Genomic DNA, 22,361 nt, shown 5'->3' on the forward strand with positions numbered 1-22,361 from the left:
TACCATCTTACGTATGTGAAACGACGCCGCGAAAGTAAGAAATTTGGCTAAATTTATCACTTCTTATATGTGTATAAAAATGTTCTCTTTTCGTTATAACGTACATATAACGTATTGTTAAATATATCTCCGTTATATTTTTTCTTTTATTATTTTATTAATTTGTTTCTAACAACGTTTATATTAAATTATTATATATTATAAAAACTGCGTTTTTTTATTTTTTATTTGTATAAAAAAATATAAAATTATTTTTATGTACATAATAATACATACTTAAGATCAAAGTTGAGAATACTTTTCAAAAATAATTTTTTAAATTTAATTTAGTCTTAATGTAACTAAAGTTAACTTTTTGTTCATCTACGTAACTTTTAACGTAACTAAAATGATTTTATTTAACTTAATTTACCATTAATTTAATTTAATTAAAAAATATATTAACTTACCTAACTCTGTTTAAAATATTCACAAAAATACTTTAAATAATTTACTGCTGCGATTTTCTTTGTTTAATCTTTTAATATATTTCTTTAAATTATTAAAAAAATTTTTTAACCGTTTCGGAATTTTTAAATAATAATGCTAACAAATTTTGAAAATGGAATATTTCGCAAAGATTTTAATATTACATTATATAATTTTTGGTATCAAGTGTTAATACCGAAATATAAATATCTCAAATAGATCAGGTAATCATTACATGAAAATAAAATTCAGAAAGATTTTCTTTTGTATCTGTGATAAAGGACTCGGAGTTGACACAAAAGTCAATTCTTATTTATCATCAAGAGCTTTTTCCAGAAAAAATAAGATGAAAAGAAATTTATCTCATAATTCAAGAATTCGAAAAGAATTCTTTTTGCTATTAGACATCATAAGTAATATTTTTGTAGCTTTCTCGTAGAAACTTCCGCACATATAGAATGCTCAGTGCAAATTTAAAAAGACTGCGTTTTATTTCGTATAAAAAAGTACAAAATTATTCTTATGTACATAATAATACATACTTAAGATATCTACAAGATACTCGAATTTGCCACACTGCAATTCTCCGTCTTATTCCAAAATCCTTACTCTCGTTTCTTGATTTCTTGCCCAAAATTGCAAGGAATGCGTCATGCGATCTCGGAACTCTGTCCTTTTTTTTATCAGCGTTTAAGCATTAGCATTCATTATTGTGTAAGCAGCACACAGATTTAAATCAATCCTCTTACCTCCGTTGCGAAACGACAAAAGAGTTAAACTCGATTTAGTTAAAGCACTTCATAGAGATAGAATTTTAAATACATGTTTTAAATACATGTCCCCTGTGTTGTCAATCCTCTCCAAAAGAGAAATTCTGCGCCCGGCCGTAGATTAAACATTTTTAAACATTTCAAGAGAAAAGACTTTTTTTTAAGAGATTAAGTTAATACGTCGAGAAGGTAGAGTCGTCGATGGAATCGGTGCCGTCGGAGTTGCTTTCAGCGGCGTCCACGAAGGCCGTCGAGAGATCACCGGCCAGCCTGCTAACGGATCCAGAGGTCACGTCATACATGAAGATTTCCTTGTCACCCTGACCGTCACTGTCTCTCGGCCTAAAACACCGCAGTGAATCCGAGTGAAAGCGCACAGTCTCGCGAATTCCTTGACTTTCGAGCAGATTCACGAGCTAAGATTCACGATGAATCGTCGATTGTAATACGCGACAAGAAAATATTACTAAGTTAATGGATGCGAGTTGTCGATCAACACAATACATACATATATAACGTGAGAAGAAAACAAGATAAAATTAAAAACGATTATCACTGCTGTGAAATTATAAATTTGAAACGTGTTAAAGAATTTAGTAATTATTCGTAATTAGACAGTGTAAAATAAAATACAAAAGACAAATGATTATAAGATTAAATTAAATTGAGTGTTAAAAAATAAAAATAGCTTTTTACTTAATCAATAATATATGTTAATTATTCACAAAGTTCGAAAAATGATACCTAACTCTACGCTGTAATATCGATTTCCATTGCGGATATAGAAGTGACGTAACGTGTCGATTTTTTTTAGAGAAAGCGACCAAAGGAATCACTGCAAATATCTAAAAGTGCCTGGAGCGTCGAGGTGAAATGAATGACGCGACACTCTTATAGCATGTGCAAACATCGCGTGCACAATCGACTACTTACATGGTCACCAGGAGAACGACGGACTGCCTCTGCGGCTCGGTGTGGCTCTCCTGCTCGAGCCACTTCTTGTAGTTCTCCGCGGTGGGTTTCTTGACGAGTTGCTTGAGGGTGTCACCAGCGAGAAACCTGACCGGCTGCGCGTCGCCGCCGGCCTTCCTGCCGCGCCGCTGCGATTCCGCCGCCGCCGCCGCCGCTGCGATCTCCTTCTCCTCGCCGGGAAAGTCGTAGTCGACAGGTGCCAGCACCACGACGCTCGAGATCCTACGGCCGTTGAGCTCCGGCACGTCCGGAATCGGAAAGGACGCGCCGCTCACTTTAAGAGGCAGATAACGATTGTACTGCTGCGCAGCAGCATCCCCGCGCGCTCCCACGGTCACCGGTTCGAGCCGGGTTGCATCGTCCCGTATGTGCTGCTCCGCCACGGTCCGGCCTTGCTCCGTATTCGGATCGAAGCGTACTACTTTCATCTCCACGCCGCCGGGCCGCAACGTGGCCTGTTCGAACTTGCTGGCGGTGGCGGCAGTCAGGTTCGTCGCCTTCTTTTGCGTCGTCTTCGACGATGGTCTCTTGACGATCGTCGGCACGGGTTCACTGCCTGCGGCAATCGCCGCTCCGCCTCCGGCGCCGTAGAAATTCGCCAGGGCTTCGGGCGGCAGTTTCTCGATCGGTATATCGCCGATCTTGTCGTAGTCGAGGATCTGGATGTCGGCGTTGCCCAAAATACCGGAGCTCAGCAGCTGTTCCCTGATGTCATCCGGCACCTCGTCCGGCAGATTCGCTATGTTTTCTTTGATCTTGGCTACCTTGTTTGGCGAAAGCGTCGTCGTGGTTGGCGCTTCCGTAGTCGTGGTCGTGGTCGTCGTAGTCGTAGTCGTAGTTGTAGTCGACGGCGAGTACGACGTTCTTACGGTCGACGGCGAGTTAAACTCTTCGGACGGGCTAACCGGCGTCGCGTAGATCTTCTGCGTGGGATTGTTCTGGAACAACGGCCGGCCCCATATCGATGGTTGCTGAGAGAAAGTGGTTTGCGGTCGTGGTTGCGATACCGGAAGATTCTGCGTGAAGAGGCTCTGTTGATTATTCTGATGAGATTGCTGTTTCGTATTTAACTGTTGACTTAATTGTTGCGTGTTTAATTGTCGCTGTAGATTGTCAGCGGAGGTGAAATGATTTAATGGATTCGCGGAAAGTTGCTGGGAATCCTGAATAGCATTGAACGGTTGCCCGGATATGAACTGGTTCTGTGAGAGTTCGGGAAACGCCGTTGGTTGCACTATTGTGGGATTTGGCGGGAATGGACCAGGATGAAGAGGATTTTCTCTGATCGCGTAATGCTGTTCCAGCTTCGACACGGCCTTGAAGATTTCACCTGCCGGTCGTTGCGAAGGTAATTGCGACGGTGATTGTGGCTGCAATTGCGATTGCAATTGCGGCTGTTGAAACTGGACCTGATTATATTTAAGTTGCGTGCGATATCGTTGTTGTTCCTGAAGAAACTTGAGTTCCTGCTCCTGCTTCCGCTTGCGTTGCTCCTGCAAGCGCTGCAATTCCTGCAATCGCTGCTGCTCTTGCAATCGCTGCTGTTCCTGTAGCCGACGTTGTTCTTGCAAGCGTTGTTGTTCCTGCAGTCGCTGTTGCTCTTGAAGTCTTTGATGCTCTTGTTGTCTCTGATGTTCCTGCTGCCTCTGTTGCTCCAATAGTCTCTGTTGCTCGATTTGTCTCTGCTGCTCTAGGAACCGTTGATGTTCTTGATGTCGCTGCTGCTCGTGCTGCCGTTGATGCTCCCGTTGCTTCAACAACTCTTGCTGCCGTCGTTGCTCGTGGTAACGTTGCTTCTCCAGTTCCTGCTGCTTGAACGGAGGTAGCGATTGCGGCGGAAGCTCCACATTGAAACTGTTAGGTCTGGATAATGGTTGCTGCGGCGGCTCCGGATTGAAGCCGCCAGGCCTGACTGGTAATGTTTGGGGAGGTTCTGCAAAGTTATTCTGTGGCAACGACAACGGTCGAGTCTGCACGTGAACGCTCTGATGCGATACCGATAGCGTGGACGGGAATCCCGGTTGTTGCGGATGATTGATGTTAACGTGATGTAGCGGTGGACCGAAATTGTTGAACGTCGCGCGTTGTTGTACTTCCGGGAGACCTTGAATCGTTATAGGATGCCGTTGCAATGGTCTCGATGGTGATGGTGGTGGTGGTGCTGGTGGTGGTGGCAGGTTCCTCAAGGATTGCTGAGATGGAAATGCTTGATGTGGTGGTGGCGGCGGCGGTAGTGGCGGTTGTTGCTGTTGCTGTTGCAAAAACGTCGTTGCCTGTAGTTGCGGTGGGAAGGAATTGATAATACGTTGTTGTGGGAACGCGGGTGGCACTCGTGGGGGTTGCGGTGGCTGCAGCGGCTGATACGGGCCGTGCTGTCTCTTCGGCGCTCCTGGCGACGTCGTCGGCTTGCTGACGTGTTGTTGAGTGCTGCTTGTAGGCGTCTCCAGGTCACTGCGTTTGCTATGACTGTTTGGTGGCACTTGTTCGGTGCCGAAAGTCACTCGGATGCCGCTACTGCCAGAATGGTACACCTCGCTATCAGGTCGAATGATGGCGCGTAAGGTCGTCGACGGTTCCGAGGGCGGTAGCGGCGTCACCGTGTGCGTCGGCTCCTCCGCGTACGGCGCCGGATTCTCCGGTTTGATTTCCTCGTGCTCCTCTACAGGCGTTAACGCAGGGATCGGCGGATCGTAAACGACGCGGGTTTTGTCCCCGTAGCCTTTTTTCTTTTCGTATTTTACGTAGAAGACCTGGATGGGTTCCTTGGTAGGTCGTGGAGGAAGCGGTGGTGGTACCGGAGTCGGAAGAGATTCATTGGATTCTTTGATGATGATCTCAATGATTGGCTCAGGCTCCGTTGGATAATAGCTCAATGGGGTCTCCTCATATAGATCGTCATTCTTCGGGTTTGCTAAGGGATTGTACAAAGGATCTCTCTGAGAGTATTGCACTATTGGTTCCATCTGCACCGCATACGGCGGCAGACGACCACCCTTTCGCAGAAATGCGAGCTGTTGACGTTTGTCGCGGCTCTTCGACGACGAGCTCTCCTCCTTGGCGAGGGTCGCAACGACGAGGAGCGTCGCCGTGAAGAGTCTCTGTAATTTTAAAAATGGATCGACGCGTTGACAAAACATTTTTTTTTATATTGCAATGCTAACTATATACTGTTAGTCTGATAAAACTAACGTTTACTGTTAGATTTTTAAATTTATGACATAGATACAATTTCTTTTCAAGCTCCGACAGAGTCTCAATTATTTTTTGGCAATAATTCAACTTTTTGGGAAATAGCATTTGTTTTTCCTTAGTCTAATCGATTGACGATGCACGGCGTTTCGAGCTGATTAGCATAACAGGCGATAATGTAAATGTAAGTAGGGGAACGCGCTCTGATAACCGAGTAACCCGTTTAATAACCAGAAAACTCATCAAAGGCCTTAATTGGCTACGAATCGATTGGTATGCTAGCGAGAATCGAGAAACAGTTAGCCTGATAAGCGATTGCCAGTTGTGATCATGCTCTCGATATGGTGAGGTCGACTTCCGATGTATGGAATGTTTCTCGTTTCTTTGAAATCGCTCAGTCCCCAAACTTCCATTACCGGGGAAATTACGAGCTTCCGCATTGTCTTGATTAAATAATATATATATTCTTTTTATTTCATCGAGCAAAACTGTAATGTCAAATAAATAATTTAATCGTATGATTAGCAAGCAAAGTTACAGCGGTTCTTAGTGCCGAGATAATAATTTTTAATTTTTACAATCTCCAATTTATTCAAACTGCGCGCCGCATATTTATAAAAATAATTTGATATTTCAACGAATTTAAGCGCCTTATTCTTATAGAAATTTTGTCGTTATATTTTTTATTATTACGATTCTAAAAACATACTGCTCCACGCAGAGACATACGCTCCAATGTACTCGATCGATCCTTTAAAGTCAAAAAGAAGTGGGTAAAGGAGAAAGAGAAAGAGAAAGAGAATCAAAGTTTAAGACTGGCGCGGAGTCGTGCGTTTCACCTCGAGAATTCGGTGCCTCCTCTCTCGGCTAGCATATTCGAATGAGGCCCCGAGCGCCTCTTTTACTTGGGGCGGCCGCGGTCGCCTCGAACGCCGCAAGGCCGACCGAGAGAAAAGCGATTCCGATGAGGCGGCGCGATTAAACGGTCGTCGATCTCCGCGGTACGATTAGCGGTCGTATCGTTGCCGGTCGCGTCTGCCACGATTTATTAGAGCACTTTCCCCCGTGCGTGAGAGCCGATACGCTCGCTGATTACAAATGATAGAAAACCGCGAGGGTCTCTCTCTTTCGCGGCACCGCGCGCGACATGCTTATTACGAATGAAAGTTCAAGCGGCTCCGTCCAAGCGGTCCATCAGCCCTCCGCGCGTGAATCAGTCCTGTTATAATTACCAGCTTGGCGAACCGCATTGTTACGATCGTTCTTCGGGCTCTTCCTCGTGGGGAGATTCACACACTTCTCACCGGCCGATTCCTCGCGTTAGAGGCGGCTGATTCGCGACATGACACCGCTCGAGACGATCGGAGCTGATGTGTCTTGGCTGAACGATACCGAGCGGAACCTCGCATGAGAACTGAAGACAGATCGGGCCCAGGGGCCCGTTTCTCCCTACTCGATGCCACCACCACCGGCGGCCACCGCTCTTCAAGAAGCTCCTCTCTAATATCGAAGACGGTGGAGTAGCACCTTTCTCCAAGAGACCCCACGACACTCGCCTCGCTGGTGTTCGTGTCCGTCGCGTCATACACGTGGACACGTACGTGGACGGAGACGGTAAAGGAGGGAGGGGAGGGAGAAAAAAAAGAAAGAGATGTACGGTGTGGAATGTATCTTCTTCTCACACACGACAACTTTCTTCAAATCCGTCCAACCACGCGATCGGGCGTGGAGGGGACGATTATACTAAGCGTCCTCACTTTTCCGCGACCTCCAAGGCCCATCGAAACTGAAACTCACCTTTCCTCCTCTTCGTAACGAGGAGGCTATTCGGTGAAAGAGTGTGATGGATCTTAAATGCTACTAGTCGCTAAAGGGGAGCGGTGGCGGATTACTTTCGCCGTGGTATTAAGCTTCGCTAAGGCACGACTTCCTCGAGACAAGCGATCATTTCCGATCTGTTTGATAATCCTTGTCTGCGAGAAAGGATATGCCGATCAATTCGGACGTGGCTGCGAATCGCACGACAATTATTCGAACTAGATGCTCTTGCTCACGAACGGTCATCTTGATAGACGGATACATGATAGACGGATACAATTAAGGCGGCTGCAATTATAATATCATTAGCATTTCTAGGCTCCGACTTTAATGCGAGCTTTGCCTCTCTTTGCCTCGGAATAATAGCCGCGCCGACTTTCATGCACATTATTAAGTACACTGTAGCGCACGCAGCAGATTGCACGTTGCTGCAAACGAATTCTCCGAAAACGATGCAATCTTCGTGGATTTCATAGAAGTGTGGCGATGACTGTTCTTCTTATAGAATATATATTCTACAATAGAGCGCGCGATATCGCAGGTGGATTGACAAAGATTGATTGTGCTGTTGCATCGCGCGATACAATAGCACGATCAATCTTCTCTTTTTGCATGCACTTTCAAAATATATTTTTAAAACTTTCTTATATGAATAATTGTATCTTGAAAAAAAAAAAGTATACAAAACGTTATTCGATCCTTTAGAAATATTTAAATAGCACGCGAATATATTCCGCACAGAGAAATATTCAGGAATTGTCTCTTTCTCACTTCTTTTATAGAAGAGATTTCAGGTGCATAGCGCAAGACGTTATTCAGATCCTCTTACGTCAACGTATGACGGATGATTCTGACCCGATAAATTACATGGAACATTTTTCCGAGGATGATGTCGAAGCTGCGAGGTGTGAGGTAACTCGCTCGCAAGAAATCACACACAGGAGATTGTATATAAGTTATGTTCATCGTTACGAAAGGTGCAGATCCAGTGGAGCAATTGAACGAGATGACCCACTAGAGACCTTCCCCCAGTTGCAAAAGTGCCCTGCAACGTTCCGTAGACATCTCGCGTCCGCGTTTGCGCAACCTGCTTCGCTCCAGATCGGCCAGATCATCAAAGTCAATGATTTTCTATCGTATCTATTTTTTTTCCGATTCTCCTGGAGAGAAGCCAAATCGCTCGGAGCGCGAAAAAAAAAAACAAGAAATAGACGACGGGCGAGTAATTTCGAATGACGGTCGTATAACTTCGAAAGTCGCGAGAGAATTCGCAATCTTTTTATTTTTTCGTAATTTCTTGGCATCATCGGCGCTCACCAATTTCGGCGTTAACCGATGTCCGGCATCGACGATTTGAGTCTCCGGGCATCGAGATTGGACATCGCGCGTCCTACTTGGAGGAACTTTCACTTATACGTTGGCGTAAGAGGGTCCGAATAGCAGCCGGCAGGCTCGAAGATGATAAATACCAAAGGATCCATCTGTCCACCCGGGACGGTCAGTGATCCGTGAGCCAAGGCGATATTTCACACTGACTTATCGCCGTTTTGCCGAGGAACGATATCGTTCTTGGACGTCCTCCTAAGCGCGTGTAATTTCGCACGCGAGGACGATTTATCACTTTTCCGCGGCACCACGTGGATGATGCGACGGTGTCTTAACTATTTCTAATCTGTTCACTCGGTCGACTCGATATTTTCCGACGAAGCTCTCTCTCTCTCTCTCTCTCTCTCTGTCTTTCTTTCTCGGAACGTGACAAATGTACATTGTCGCGTAACCAACTTTCCTTTCATTACAAAGTAAATTACTTAATTATCAATATTAAATAATTTCGTAGTTCAATTGTAAAATTTAAATGCCCAATGGAATCAAAGTGAAGGAAGATCGAAAAGCGAGATTTCGCCATTCTCTTGTTCTATTCAAAGTAAAAGTGATTAATGTAATGCACTTCGTTTCGTTTGTGTAACATTGAGATCGAATTGCTATCAATTCACGATATCCTGTCGATGTTAATCGCAGGAAGTGTCGTACAACAAGTACTAAACGTCTGCTTAGGAAAACTACATGGGTTTCGTGTAGAAACGACACTTTCTAATCGGTCTACAATACGACCATTACAATTATCTTTATCTAATTAAATCAGTCTTTAGCTCAAGATCAACTCTCGCAGAAATTTAACGACGCCCCGTCGTAAGATGCATTTGCATCTCACGTGTTACACATGCATTATGTTATGTTACATAGTTGCTGCATCTTGTTATCGAGCCGCCTATTCACGCGTGCGGAGCGTGGAAACTCCCTCGAAACCAGGGAACGACGTCTGTCGCGCGGTCTACGCGATTGCGAGACCGATCTCCGTAACAGCGATGGCAAAAGATTGCGAATTTGATTCTCCCAGTTCTCACGAAAGCACGAAGGATAGGATCCTCTTGTACGCGCGCTAACGATATACAATTCTTCGAGAGCAGTCGGCTCATGAGCAATAACGTAACTGTTGAAGAGTGAAAGTGCCGTAAAGTGGGACGCCGCGGGAATAGCGCTCGCTTTTATAATTAATAAACAAAGCCTACAAACGGTTCTCATCATCTCTGTATTCAATGTGACATTTTTTATGAGACCTTGCCGAGCGTTATCCATACCCGGTTAATGATCGAGACCTTTCTCACGCTCGCTTTTTTTTAAAGAATCCCGTTACCGGCATGAATAACTAATCAAACTATGAAAATTTATAGAATTAAGTCATGGCTAGAAGTCAACAAACGAATAAATAGCTGCAGAATATTTTTCAATTATTTTTATGTACGTCATTTATCCTTTTTGTAATCAGAATATTGATTAAAAATATTAAAATCTCTTACCCACATAAACAAAGATCTTTTCAAGACATCTCTACATAGCCAAAATATAATATTTCAAAATGTTCTCGCTTCTCTTAAATTTAGAAATCTATGTAAAAAATATCTTGCCACGTTTTGAGATATTTTGCATTTTTGTGTAGTTCAGAAAAAATATTTTTATTAGTAATCTAAACTCTTGCGATATTATTCAATTATTTGAAGATGTCTTTTAGAAATCTATGTGTCAAACATCTTACGTGTCTTTTACGATAGCTTTCAAATATTTATAGACATCTGTTAGACAATTTCTAAACATCTAAAAATAACTTTATATTTCCATATCTCTTTTTTTGGTAAAATTTATCCTGAAGTTCTGGAAAAGAAATATATTACGTTAAAAGGAATATAAAAAGTGATATATTTCTTTCCCAGAACTTCAGGATAAATTTTAGAAAAGAAAAGGAAAAGAAAAAAGAAAGTCAGTTTTTAAAATAAGATCAAGATAAAATTCTTCTTGACATATTTATGTTGTGATTCAATTATTCATTTCAGTTTTTTTATTCGTCAATTTCTAACAGCGTGTACACACAGAAAAATATCAAAGCGTTTGCTCAATTCACTTTTTTCTTCTCGTAACTTTGTTAAAGTAACAATTATCTTACAAAAAATATTGTTTTGTTTATTGTCTTAAAATATACTTGCAACACATTTTAGAAAAATTCATTAACATATACAAAAAAGAATTTACACTCTTTTGAAGAATACTCTAAAATTGTAACGAAGAAAAATCACAATAAGTAAATTAAATTTTTGTTTTAATTTAATATTCTTGATTAAAGTAATAAATGACTACAATTCAGAATATATTTTGAATAACTTTAATGCTTATGATAAACTTAGGATAGATTTGCAGATATTCATAAATTTATAAAATATTTGAAATAAAATCTAATAACATAATAATATATACTTAATTCAAATATATATATATATATATATATATATATTTCTGTGTACCCAGAAGTTTAAGTAAATATTACGTGTTACAAGTAAATAAGTGTACTTTAAGATTATTGTTAAGAAAATACCCTTCGTAAAGATAACCGTTACTTTAAAAGAAGAAAATTAAAAATTGAATAATCTCGCTTTTCTTAGCACGCGATATATTTTTTTTTCGCGTGTGCCGTCTGCGATAATCTAATTATAAAAATACGCGGATCGAACTGCTGATCTGACCTAATTCATAAGGTGGAAAAATCTCACTCGTGTTTTCCAACGTGAGAAAAATATTTCATAAGCTACAAGGCTGTTGCACACCGTAGGCGTTAATCCAAGCCTTAATTAAGAAACGGAGCCAACCGAAACTGACACGCGATGTAATGCGCTCATAAGTTACGCGGTGACTTTTATTTCCAGAGAGATTTACCGAACGATAAACGCTGCGCTTTTTTTTCTAATTGGGGCTTTAAAACGCCTCAGCTGCCGCGCGTCGAGGTGAGACTTTAGCGGCACTCCGGCTATAGCCGCGGATATCGACTGTCTAAGCGGGAAATGCATAACTGCGTTATATAATTACACACTGCGGCTATCAGACGAAAAATTGCCTATAATTGATGTTACGCCCGCTGTACTTTCTATTTCTTTCCAAGGTGCAGCGCGGATTCTCACTTCTCGCCCGCCGCAATCGGTGCGAGAAGTCCTGACGGAAAAGGGAAAGAAAATCGCTTTCCATTATCCTTTCCGACCGATTAAAAATGCGGTACGGTTTTTCCGAGCGTCGCGGCGCTTATCACGGTCAATTTAATAAATCATAAAGAAGCGTGAATAATAATAAGCATTAACTTTCTCCTCGGCTAAATCACTCGTGCCACCACACTGACGTGTGTATAACGGCGAAGACCCGGCGCGGTCTCGGCCTGCGGAATGTCCGTCTATTTGTTACTTTTACGAGATTCAAGTGAATCGGAAGATGCAATGCTCATGCGCTGAAATTTGTAAATACCGTAACGCAAAATTCACGCACGCGTGCTACACTTTCCATTTCATGTGCAATAAATCAACCATTTCCTCAAGTATGTGCGTGCGAGAACGTGTGGCGGACAAACGTGTGACTTTCTAATGGTTTCCGATAATAGATCAAAAGAAATAAGGATAAATATATATGCGGTATATATAGCTGCCAATTTTAAAGCCTATATGCAGAATGTTACGACTTAATCAGGGTTGATTAAGTTAATATTATTTTTTTTTACTAAATTAAGTTAATGGCTTGTGAAATTAATTTAGTTACGTTAAAAGTTACATAAGCAAAAAACTCAAAAATCACGTTAAAATTAACTAGAGTTAAATTAAAAGTTAATTTAAAAATTTCTTCCATATTAAATTAGAAATTCGTAACTTTTTGATTACTCAAAATAATTATAACATAGATCATCAAATATATTTTAATTGTAAATTAAGTTTATACGAAATAATAAAGATTGATTTTTTCATGGAAATGTATATTTTTCTTTCATAAATTTTTTTTCCATAGATAAAATTTTAATTTAGGAAAAAATAAAGTTTGTGTTTAAAAAAATAACTAGATAAAGTTAAAAGTCATAAAATTATTTAAAATTAACCAAGTTAAAAGTTTATTACCTTTTTAATACCATCATTTAAACTTTTACCTTTTTAACCAACCAGCTCTGGATTTAATAACGTAATAGGAACATCATTAGCCTAGATGGGTAAATAAGCAACTTGAGAAGAGGCAGATTTGCATAATTAGTGCATAAATTTAAAAGTTCTTAATAATGCGGAGACAAAGGTATCGCTGATCAGCGTGTCAGGGATACGAGCTATCCGTCCGTCTCGACACAACAATGGCCGCCCCCGTGGTTACGTGCACATGCAGCACCTGCTCGAAGGCTCGTGTAACACTCGACAGAATCTTGGACGTGCTAGACACGCACGGCTGGTTGTTAGACTCATATGTCGTGGTACGTAATTCAATAAAGATAACTTTAGCATCACGCAACATTCTGAACGCCTCTCGAACCGCATTTCCTTCTCTGCACCTATAATCGCATTTATGTATCGCTCGTGAACGCACCTGATAGTCCTGATACACATTTCACTGTCGTCTGTGTTATCTTTCCCTTCATTTTTCGAGAACAACGTATCGACCTCGAAATCTGACGAATCGCATTGCAGGATTTCTTCCAAGAGCAACTGTGGGAGAGACTGCCAAGCAGCTGGAGGACCGCTCTGCGAACCGTGTCGCCCGACGAATTCGGAAAGTGGTTAGCTGGCGACATCTCGCGGTAAGCAAGTAATCTTCAGCTCGGTCGACAAGTGCGAGAGATCGATCATCTTCCCAATGGGGGCGATTTTGAATCAGACTTGTTCTGTATTTCAAAATTACATGAATTATTTTTATGTATTATCTACACGATGTTAAGTTTACACGAACTTTCTTTCATGTAGACAATACAAGCAATGTTAATTATTATAAATCGGATAATACGATGCAGAAGAAAGAAATTAAATTATACGATTGTTTATAGAATAAAAATCTTAAAATATTTCAGAATTCACATATGTTGATGAAAGTTTTTAAAAAAAGTAAAGACTTTCTTAGCAATCGGAATTTGATCATCTTTAAATTTTGTCAATTTCGATTCGCTTTGCAGCTCACGCGTGTGGCCATTGTCATTGCTCGCGCTTCGACAAGTTGCAAAAGATTTGCAGCTAAACAGAGATCATCGCACTGACGAGAGCGCTTGGCGATGCGACAGAAGGGAAAAATCTGAATGCAGTTCGGAAAATTTTGTCTTGGGAAATAAAAGTGAGAGATTACGCGATACTCCGGACAAGCACAATAATCTTTTTCTGAAACACGTTAAAATAAAGAAACGACACGAGATACAACAGATAGCGCGGGTACAACTGCATTTTCAAAATATTGCTTTATGCGAAGTATTTGTAGACCCTGTAAGAATTTGTCTTTCAACAGATATGCGCAGATTGTGCGCGAGAATCCAATGCCAAATGCATTGTAGATGTTGGAGCAGGTGTGGGCCATCTCGCCCGATCTTTAGCATTTAAATATGGCCTACACGTAATGTGTATCGAACAAGATTCATTACTATCACAGCAAGCTAGGTAGTTCAACGTCATCCATTCTTTTTCTCCATTTCTTATTTTATTCTAAACAATTCTAGTGTATTACTGACAATCTTATTATCCCTTCACTCACGTGATAGATTTTTAATTACAGGAAATGGGATAAGGAATTGTTAGTAACCCTATCTAAACATTTGCCTGATTTGTCAATAAATATGCCGCAACATGTATCGATCAAATTGGAAAATACCCACTCAGATCAGTCAGAGATAATTGGGGACATGCGAAGAATATTTTCTGATAACTTTAATTTAAATGGAGAGGAATCTGAATTTGGCATTGTGGGGCTGCATCCATGTGGAGATCTTGCAGCCACGTTACTGAGGCTTTACACGTCTCGGTGCGAGGCGAGATTTATTTGCATCGTGGGGTGCTGCTACATGAAGCTGACATTAGAGTAAGTTCGCGAGACGTTCTAGAGTAATACCACGCTTATGAGATTACGGTTGCACTAAATAACGTAATGCATTTAGAAATTCCGCGGATGTTGCAAATGGATATCCACTCAGTAAATACCTGTCGTCATTTGCGAAACACAAATTATCCTATACAGCATTAGAAGTGGCGTGCCACGCTATCGAAAGCTACTGCGATAAACTGAAGACTGGGAACTACGAAGATTTGATAGTTAAGTATCGTATATTGTAGTGGTAAAAGCTTGTTATTACATTATATTTTTTTTTTAGGTGCACGCTTATAGAGCCGCTCTAGAAACCATTTTAATAAAACGAAACAGTCAGTTACGTCACACTCAAGTGAGGAATGTTAAAGTGACGAGACCTGTTACGTTTGAACAGTTGAGTAAAATGATTATCGAAATTTCGTGTATCAATATAATCGATAATAATTAAATGCGTTTATTTTTTTTCAGATACTGCACGACTGCAACTTCAGGCTTTGAGCCGAATCTTCAACCTGAAGATTCAGATTTACAAAATCCTCAGATAAAATTTTATCTGAGTCAGTGGCAACAGATTGTGATATTCGGAGCATTGCGTACAATGTTGGCACCTTTGGTGGAAACCGCGGTGTTGCTGGACAGGTTTCTATATTTATCTGAAAATGATTTATCTCCTGTATTGAAGCCTATTTTCGATCCTAGATTATCTCCTCGAAATTTTTTATTATTTTCAATGAAAACTGCCGTACAATTGCTTTCTTGATTGTCCGAATCTTTTTATACTTCATATAAAAAAAATTTCACAGAAATTATATCTATATATAAAATAAAAGAATTAAACATTTACCTTTTTAAATAAAATATTTCATTTTCTTAACTCATATTAAAGTCGGAGATATATATTATTTTATGCTTGGATATTCTTCAGAGAAAGCCTTGTCTCTTATTCTGTTCGTTTGTCGAATTCTAGAGGGTAGACCTCTTCTTCATCTTCTTCTTCACTTTCTTCATCTTCTTCCTCTTCTTTATCTCTCTGGAAACGTGGAAGGAGTCGCACATTTATACCGAGAAACTTAAGATTCTGCATTGTTTCTTCACTAAGGTTCTTCACTGATTGTCCAATTTTTCCTTCAATAGCATCGTTCAATGGCCCTCGAAATGACAACGGTTTGAATATCTGACATAATGTTTTTACCCACTTCAACTTTTCTTTTTTTTTGTTGCTATTCTTACAGACTCATTGAATAGATCTGGATAATTCTCACGATGTAATCTTTCAGTTCCCTCCAGAGGATAGACCATAAGATAAGGGAATCTGTTGACGTGTTTTGCCTTGAGCTCTGTCAGAGCTTTTTTTAGATTAACTGCTTGTGAAATTATTGGCTGTAATAAATTTGCTGGGAGGAGAATTGGCCCATTTTTTAAAAGAATAAAGTTCTCCATGAGGTATGCAGCTTTAAGGCCATAGTTTTTTAGGCAAAACTGAACATTGTTCAAAATTCCTGCCACAAATGGTTCTCTCTCCCCTTCTTTGAAGATTAAGTTGAGAAGCATCCTTTTGAGGGTATCTTGAGATTGTAACCACGTTTGCCATGTAACAAGCATCTGCATTATCTCCATATAGGTTTCGTTGGTTATTTGGCCTTGCTCAATAATATTTCCCATATTCAATGTTGCACAGACTGTTTTCCACCTCAACCTTAGGTATTCAGAATAGTCACAGGGTTGTGTGAGACAGGCCTTGCTTGCAAGAGTTATCAGTCCTCCCATTGCCATCAAGGCAATAATGTGATCAGATATTGGTGTCAATCTTATTACTGTGACTTTGGGTTGAAGCTCAGCTGGGATGGCAATGGTTTGGATGGGGACCTCTACTGGCCTCCACTTGAGAAGCCAACATACTGCTGTTAATATAATGTCTTGGTGGTTGATATCTGCAATTTCACTGAGAAGAATGGCATATTCAGGGTTTATATATTTTCCCCATCCAATTTCCTTCTCAAATCTGATGTTTTCTCTGGCAATCGGTAGGACAAGTGCTCCTCCAACTATTCTTCCCTGTGAGGCTGGATGCCAGACCATTTTGTTGGATGGGTTCCCTGGATTGTGGGTTTGCTTTGGGTTCTTTTCCTTTGAGTTGATTATGTCGTGCTTTTTCTGTTTTGTTTTGGTGGTCCAAATAACAGATATATTAACAATTTTATAACACAATTATTTTTCCACACTGAGTTAAATAATTTATAATTTTCATTGCTGATATATATTATCTACATAAAATTAGTGTAAATATAACATGAATAATACGCAAAGTTAGATAAGTTAATATATTTTTTAATTAGATCAAGTTAAAAGTTTATAAAATTATTTTTTAAAGTTAAATTACTATAAACAATTATAATATGGATCATCAAACCAATTTATAATGCTTTATTTTATTTTTTAATTAAGTTTGCATGAAATAACAAAGATTATTTTTAATATAAAAATATTTTTTTTGAGTCATTTTTTCTTTTACCTAAATTTTTAACTTGTAGAAAAAAGGTAATAAATTAAAGTTTGTGTTTCAAATAACTAGTTAAAGTTACATATTAAATAATTTAAAAGTTATTAACTGTTTAACTTTTTAATTAGTTACTACCCCCAATCCTGATAATAATGCGTAAATCTTAGTACATATACTACGACGTATAATCAATGTAAATATAACCTTGAAATTTACGGGGACTCTGCTCTTGATTATAGCACGAAAGAGAACTATAAAATAAACATTACCTACCGGTTCATAGACATTAGAAGTTTAATATCTACATTTCATAAATATAGAATCGTTCCAAAGTAAAATTACAGCCAGATTACGGTCGTATCCACTTCTCTCTACCATAAAGACGCGCGCTATAACGCAGTGCATTCATGGAAATGCGAAATCTCATGAGAACCCAGTAGAGTGGCGGCCTCCAATAGGAGCTCACCGCACGGGCCAATCAGAGGACGGTACTTCGGAGCGAGGTTCGGCCGTTTGGCGGCTTAAAGTCGACGAGCACTCGTGTGTTCCGGCGCCACCGGCAGGGTGCGTCGCGGTAGCCGGTTACCAGTTCGCACGAAGCGTTGACGTTTCTGCGGCAAGATCCAGTTTCCTTTAAGCCGCTCTCGCGCGTTTGTCTGTTCTCGTCGCGTCGTGCGTCCTACCGATTATTATTTTCTCCTCCTCCCCCCTTCCCCGTCCGCGTGCACGAGAGATCGTCGGTACGGTGCTAGAGGTATCGCGGGCGGTATATACACAGCACGCTCGTGTCGTCGTCGTCGTCGTTGCCGTCATTGTCGCCGTCACCGTCGTCGTCGTCATTGTCGTCGTTGTTGCTGTCGCCGTCGTGCAGCGCCGAGTGCTTCGTTTCAAACGCATCGCCCGGTGTACAACAGAGGATGGCATTCAACGGAGACGGTCCGCATACAAAGAGGCAGCGGCTCGAGGAATCTGGACACAGGGTGAGTGCGCGCGCCAATTATTATCGCGCGTCGCGTCGCGTCGCGTCGTGTCGCGTCGTCCGGCACGCAGCGTCCTGTCCTCGTCGAGAGCGGAGCTCTTGCTTGCTTGCTCGCCCGCCCGCCTGCTCGTTCGCTCGCTCGCTCGCTCGCTCGCTCGACGTCAGGAACGTGCCGGACGCGACGAACGACGACGAGCGCTTCCGCGGTCGTCGCGGCCTCGCGACCAAGGGAAGAAGCGCGTCGCCATTTATCGGCGTGTAATGATCGTGACCGCGGGGGCATGGCGCGATGCGCGCGTGTCTCGCCGCCGCGCGCTGCGCGCGGAGTACGCGAGTTTTCGCAGCGACGCGCGGGGCGCCATTTACCCGCGGGTCCCGACATACGGTCGTACGGAGCGTACGTATGGTGCGTCGCCGGCGTGCCCGCTCGCTCCATCACTCTATCGCTCTATAACAAACGCCCGATAACAATCGTCCGCCTGCCGACGGATATTCGACGTTCGGCTATCGGTCGCTTCGCCGACCGTGAATATCACAATGCCCCCTTGTTACCTCTCTCCCTCCCTCCCTCTCGCCCTCCTTCCCATGCTACGAAAGGCGTGGAACCCCGCGCACGTAAAATGTCCGTCTTTTAAAACTCGCGGGAATTTCTCTCGTTCGAGGAAAGTAATAGGTCTATTGTTCGTAGATGAACTCTAGGATAGACAAGTATTTTTTTCAATAAAACTGATGTATCGCTCCGTTCATGAAAAAGTGACACGGCTCGTAATTAGCAACTCTTCAGTAGCGATTTAAAAGAAAATTCTGAATTAGAACGTTTCAGAATAGCGTCACTTCACTTTCTTTGCGGGTTTTGCTTTTAATTGCAACCCTTTAAAATTGTGCCAATGAGTTTTTAAGATTCGAATACTGCCGATTATAGTGCAATTTTCTCTCATTATAATTGTGACACTTTTCCACATGAGCGAACACTTGTTTATCTATAAAATAGAGAGCTACGAATGTGTCGTTTTCTCAACAAACTGCACTAGTCTTTCGTGTGGAAAAACGACAACATTTGTAGCTTTCCATTTCAGGGGTAAATGAGATTTCTTTTCATTAATTTAAGTATACCAGTTTGTTACTTGTGTCATTTTCTTCTATCACCGGAGCAATGTATTTAAAGTTTGGCGAAAGCTAGACAATTTTAGTGTAGCGACAAAGAACAGACCTTATGTTTTCCCGATATCAGTAGATTCGGGTGTATCTTATCTCCTCGTCGTTGTGCTCCCAAACCGAAAATTACATTAATTTTTGAACGAGAGCTGAAAAATAAATGGAGGTTCGCGTGGGTTTTTGCGGCATTCTCGTCAAAATAATTAATTTTTTGAACAGCGTGAGCAATTTGAATTTAAGAGAGGAGCATGCGTGTGGCCGCCAATGTAAATTCTAATTGTTTTCTCTCAACGAAGGAGAGAAAACGTTTCGAAAATACGTCGCGGGAACGATCTCGCGTAAACTTGATAGAAAAGCGAGAATTTTGTTGTCAAAAGTCGCGATCAGAAAATAGAAAGCAACTTCTGCTCGCCAAACGGTGCCGGTCTATTCAATTTTCATCTTATCTAAAAGATACATACACATAAAGCACGTCGGGTTTGCCACACATTCTTTTATTCATGGATTCCTTTGCAAACTCCCTTAAAGTCAAGTTTCTTTTAAAAAATAAAATTCTTCGTAACTTGCATGAGTAGCCAACGATGAGGAACAATGAACCGTTCGAAAATTGAGCTTTAAATGCGCAAGCAGCGAAATCTTTTTCAATTAACTTTGGTTAAACGCGATAAGATAATTGTCGATCAATCGCCTTGCTGTCGAAAAATAGATTTCGCACTCGAAAAGTTTTCTAATCTCTTTTGAAATTATTGTATCACGAATCTAGAGAGACGTCTTTGTGATTCACGAAATAATGGAATACGTATAATTAGGTTTCTATGTCGCTCGTATCTCAATTTAAAGTACTGTACATATTATATTCGCGAGAGATGACAAAATTATGTGTACAATGCACAAGACCAGGTTGACTCGCTGTGTGCATCGGAAAGTTAATTACGTTCATATTTGTTATGCACATGCACTCGCATTTCGATATCACGTGAAATATGTATTAGCATGGGTCACCTTGTTTGTTCCCGCGCTTCGTTATGCAGGTAACGGACAGAATAATTCACGTTTGCTTCTCCTTGTTTATTTCTGGAAGTTCTCAAAATTGTCTGTCCCAAAATGTGTTAATTTATGTTAATGTGTTAATCTGGTAGTTAACTACGCAATTTATGTGTTAATCTGGCATTTAAATACGCAATTGGAAAATTTATGTTAAATTTAACATCCATTGCGTGTGTCAAACGGTTCACTCAAAAATTTTGTGTTAATTTAACACTAAAAGGATGAATGTATTAGAAAATAACATAAATATTATGTAAAAAATTAACACAAAAAATGGAACACGTTGATACAATTTGAAAACAGTGCAAGGAACATGTGTTTTCAGTAATATTAACATTTTTAATTTGTTGACACACTTTATTCATTTATTTTAGATTTTATGTTATAAAAGTACATTATTTTTATGCTGTTTATCTTTTCGTAAATTGTGAAATTTTAGCGCTAAGAAATATTACATATCAATAATATTATTTGAACACAAAATGTTCAAATGACACAATCACATTATGTTAAATGAACATTTGGATTTGTTACAAATTTAACACCAAAAATTTTAACGAGGGCCGGTTTTAACATAAATAAAAATATTTTCTATATCTTGAATATATAAATCTATTTAAATTATATATTAAATTATATAGTATACCTATATAAATTTGAAACATGTGCTCGAATTATATTCTATATAAATTATATTCATCCAGTTTTAATGCGAGCGATCCAATTATAAACACAGCTCAAACTGTCTTGATTAAAACTTCATAATTACGTTAATTATGTGCCGCTGACTGCAAAATATTCGAATTTTTGAGAACGCGCGTCACTCGAGAATTCCACGGCGCGTTTCAAGGTACACTGGCGTCGCGATGGTAACATGTTATTCAGGCGATGCTCTTTGACAATGGCAGATCGCGTTATTCTCAACGCTAACGACGACGAGCAATGCGAGGATGATACACGTGCTAAACAAAGCTCGCGTGCATGTTGTCGTGGTCGATAATTTCAGACGCATTATCGGTGCGCGATGCGCAGCATCGCGACGGACGTTTTCATGCGATAATCGCGATGCACCGATGACGACGAGGTCGCATACATGAGCTGAACTCCATTTTTGTAAATTTCTTAATTTTAGCAGAGAAGCCTAATTAGTTGATAGCTGTATCAATTTTTTCTACACTGAGCAAAAAATTTGTTTGAAAACTAAATTATTTAGTTTGATACAATCAAATTAAATTGGGTTGATTTATCAATTATTTAGTTGCATGAAAAAAGATATAGCTCATTTATGTCAACCATTCAAATCTTTTAACAACTTAACGACTTAATGAAACAAACTCAATATTTAATTGCATGTATTGGATTAAATAGTTTAATTTTTCAACAAATTTTTTTTTCTGTTTATCTTTCATTTTGTGAAGTCGGTCAGTTCAATTTTTGAGAGGATCATGATGAAGGTCTCCATTAATTTTCGTCCAGTAAAGTTTTCATACTGTCGATGACAGATAATGATAAAATATTCGCGTCCTTTATCATCCTTTTTTATTCTTTTTGCTCCATAGAAAAAATAAAAATTATAGTATAAAATTAAAAAGTATTTTATTATTGTTTCAAATGTAAGTCAGAAATTACACTGTTAAATTCGTAGTTTCAAATTTTATCTAATTTGATTTATTTTTAATCATTCTTATAAGTCACTTTACAACAATAAAGTTAAGTTAATTTAAAAAATGTTAAATTTGACACAAATTAAATTTATTATTTACTAGGTGCATTCGTTAATACAGACACTATTTTAAAATTAAGTTTAACTACTGAAATGAGTTGATTAAATTACGTGGTTCTTTTAACTATATTATATTTTGTGTTAAAATAATAAATTTTGACACACATAGAAGTTAAAAATAGCAAAATGTTATTTAACTGGAATTGATTTAAATTTGATGCTTTAATATTTAACGGTGTATATTTTTGTTTGTATATGAAACAATTATAATTTTTAATAATTGTAATCGCGATTTGTACAAATTAAAAGCGAGGAAGATCAATATATGGTCAA

General features: G+C 39.9%; 4 protein-coding genes across 6 annotated transcripts in view; 2 read left to right on the forward strand and 2 right to left on the reverse strand.

Moving 5' to 3' along the window:
• Nucleotides 1–934: 934 nt before the first annotated feature.
• On the reverse strand, nt 935–7,418 carry LOC105197739 (RNA-binding protein 33). The gene is made up of 3 exons (XM_011164251.3): nt 6,632–7,418; nt 2,172–5,308; nt 935–1,580 (listed from the first exon to the last, which is right to left on the reverse strand). Exons 1-3 carry the CDS (start codon nt 6,647–6,649, stop codon nt 1,412–1,414), a joined length of 3,324 nt encoding a protein of 1,107 aa, XP_011162553.2. The 5' UTR covers nt 6,650–7,418; the 3' UTR covers nt 935–1,411.
• Nucleotides 7,419–12,744: 5,326 nt separating this feature from the next.
• Nucleotides 12,745–15,468, forward strand: LOC105197740 (protein RRNAD1). Its single transcript, XM_011164252.3, has 8 exons — nt 12,745–13,035; nt 13,250–13,359; nt 13,729–13,978; nt 14,052–14,200; nt 14,316–14,618; nt 14,695–14,848; nt 14,908–15,017; nt 15,093–15,468. The coding sequence occupies exons 1-8, from the start codon at nt 12,919–12,921 to the stop codon at nt 15,382–15,384; spliced, it is 1,485 nt and encodes a 494-aa protein (XP_011162554.2). The 5' UTR covers nt 12,745–12,918; the 3' UTR covers nt 15,385–15,468.
• A 165-nt stretch (nt 15,469–15,633) lies between these two features.
• On the reverse strand, nt 15,634–17,548 carry LOC105197738. Of its 2 annotated transcripts, none has more exons than XM_039454669.1 (2): nt 17,394–17,548; nt 15,634–16,778 (listed from the first exon to the last, which is right to left on the reverse strand). In XM_039454669.1, exon 2 carries the CDS (start codon nt 16,701–16,703, stop codon nt 15,822–15,824), a length of 882 nt encoding a protein of 293 aa, XP_039310603.1. In that variant the 5' UTR covers nt 16,704–16,778; nt 17,394–17,548; the 3' UTR covers nt 15,634–15,821. The 2 variants fall into 2 exon arrangements, with proteins under 2 accessions (XP_039310603.1, XP_011162551.2); XM_011164249.3 differs by having other exon boundaries at nt 17,398–17,547.
• Nucleotides 17,549–17,689: 141 nt separating this feature from the next.
• The window catches only part of LOC105197737 (heterogeneous nuclear ribonucleoprotein L), a 163,764-nt gene continuing 159,092 nt past the window's right edge, over nt 17,690–22,361 (forward strand). The window contains exon 1 of one of the 2 annotated variants that reach the window (XM_026131732.2): nt 17,690–18,104. In XM_026131732.2, coding sequence (XP_025987517.1) covers nt 18,042–18,104 — 63 coding nt within the window. In that variant the 5' untranslated portion in view covers nt 17,690–18,041. The remainder of the gene's footprint in view (nt 18,105–22,361) is intronic. The other variant, XM_011164248.3, reaches the window with a different exon arrangement.

The sequence above is a fragment of the Solenopsis invicta genome, chromosome 10 (assembly GCF_016802725.1).
Source record: "Solenopsis invicta isolate M01_SB chromosome 10, UNIL_Sinv_3.0, whole genome shotgun sequence".
In the NCBI taxonomy this organism is placed as follows: Eukaryota; Metazoa; Arthropoda; class Insecta; order Hymenoptera; family Formicidae; genus Solenopsis; species Solenopsis invicta.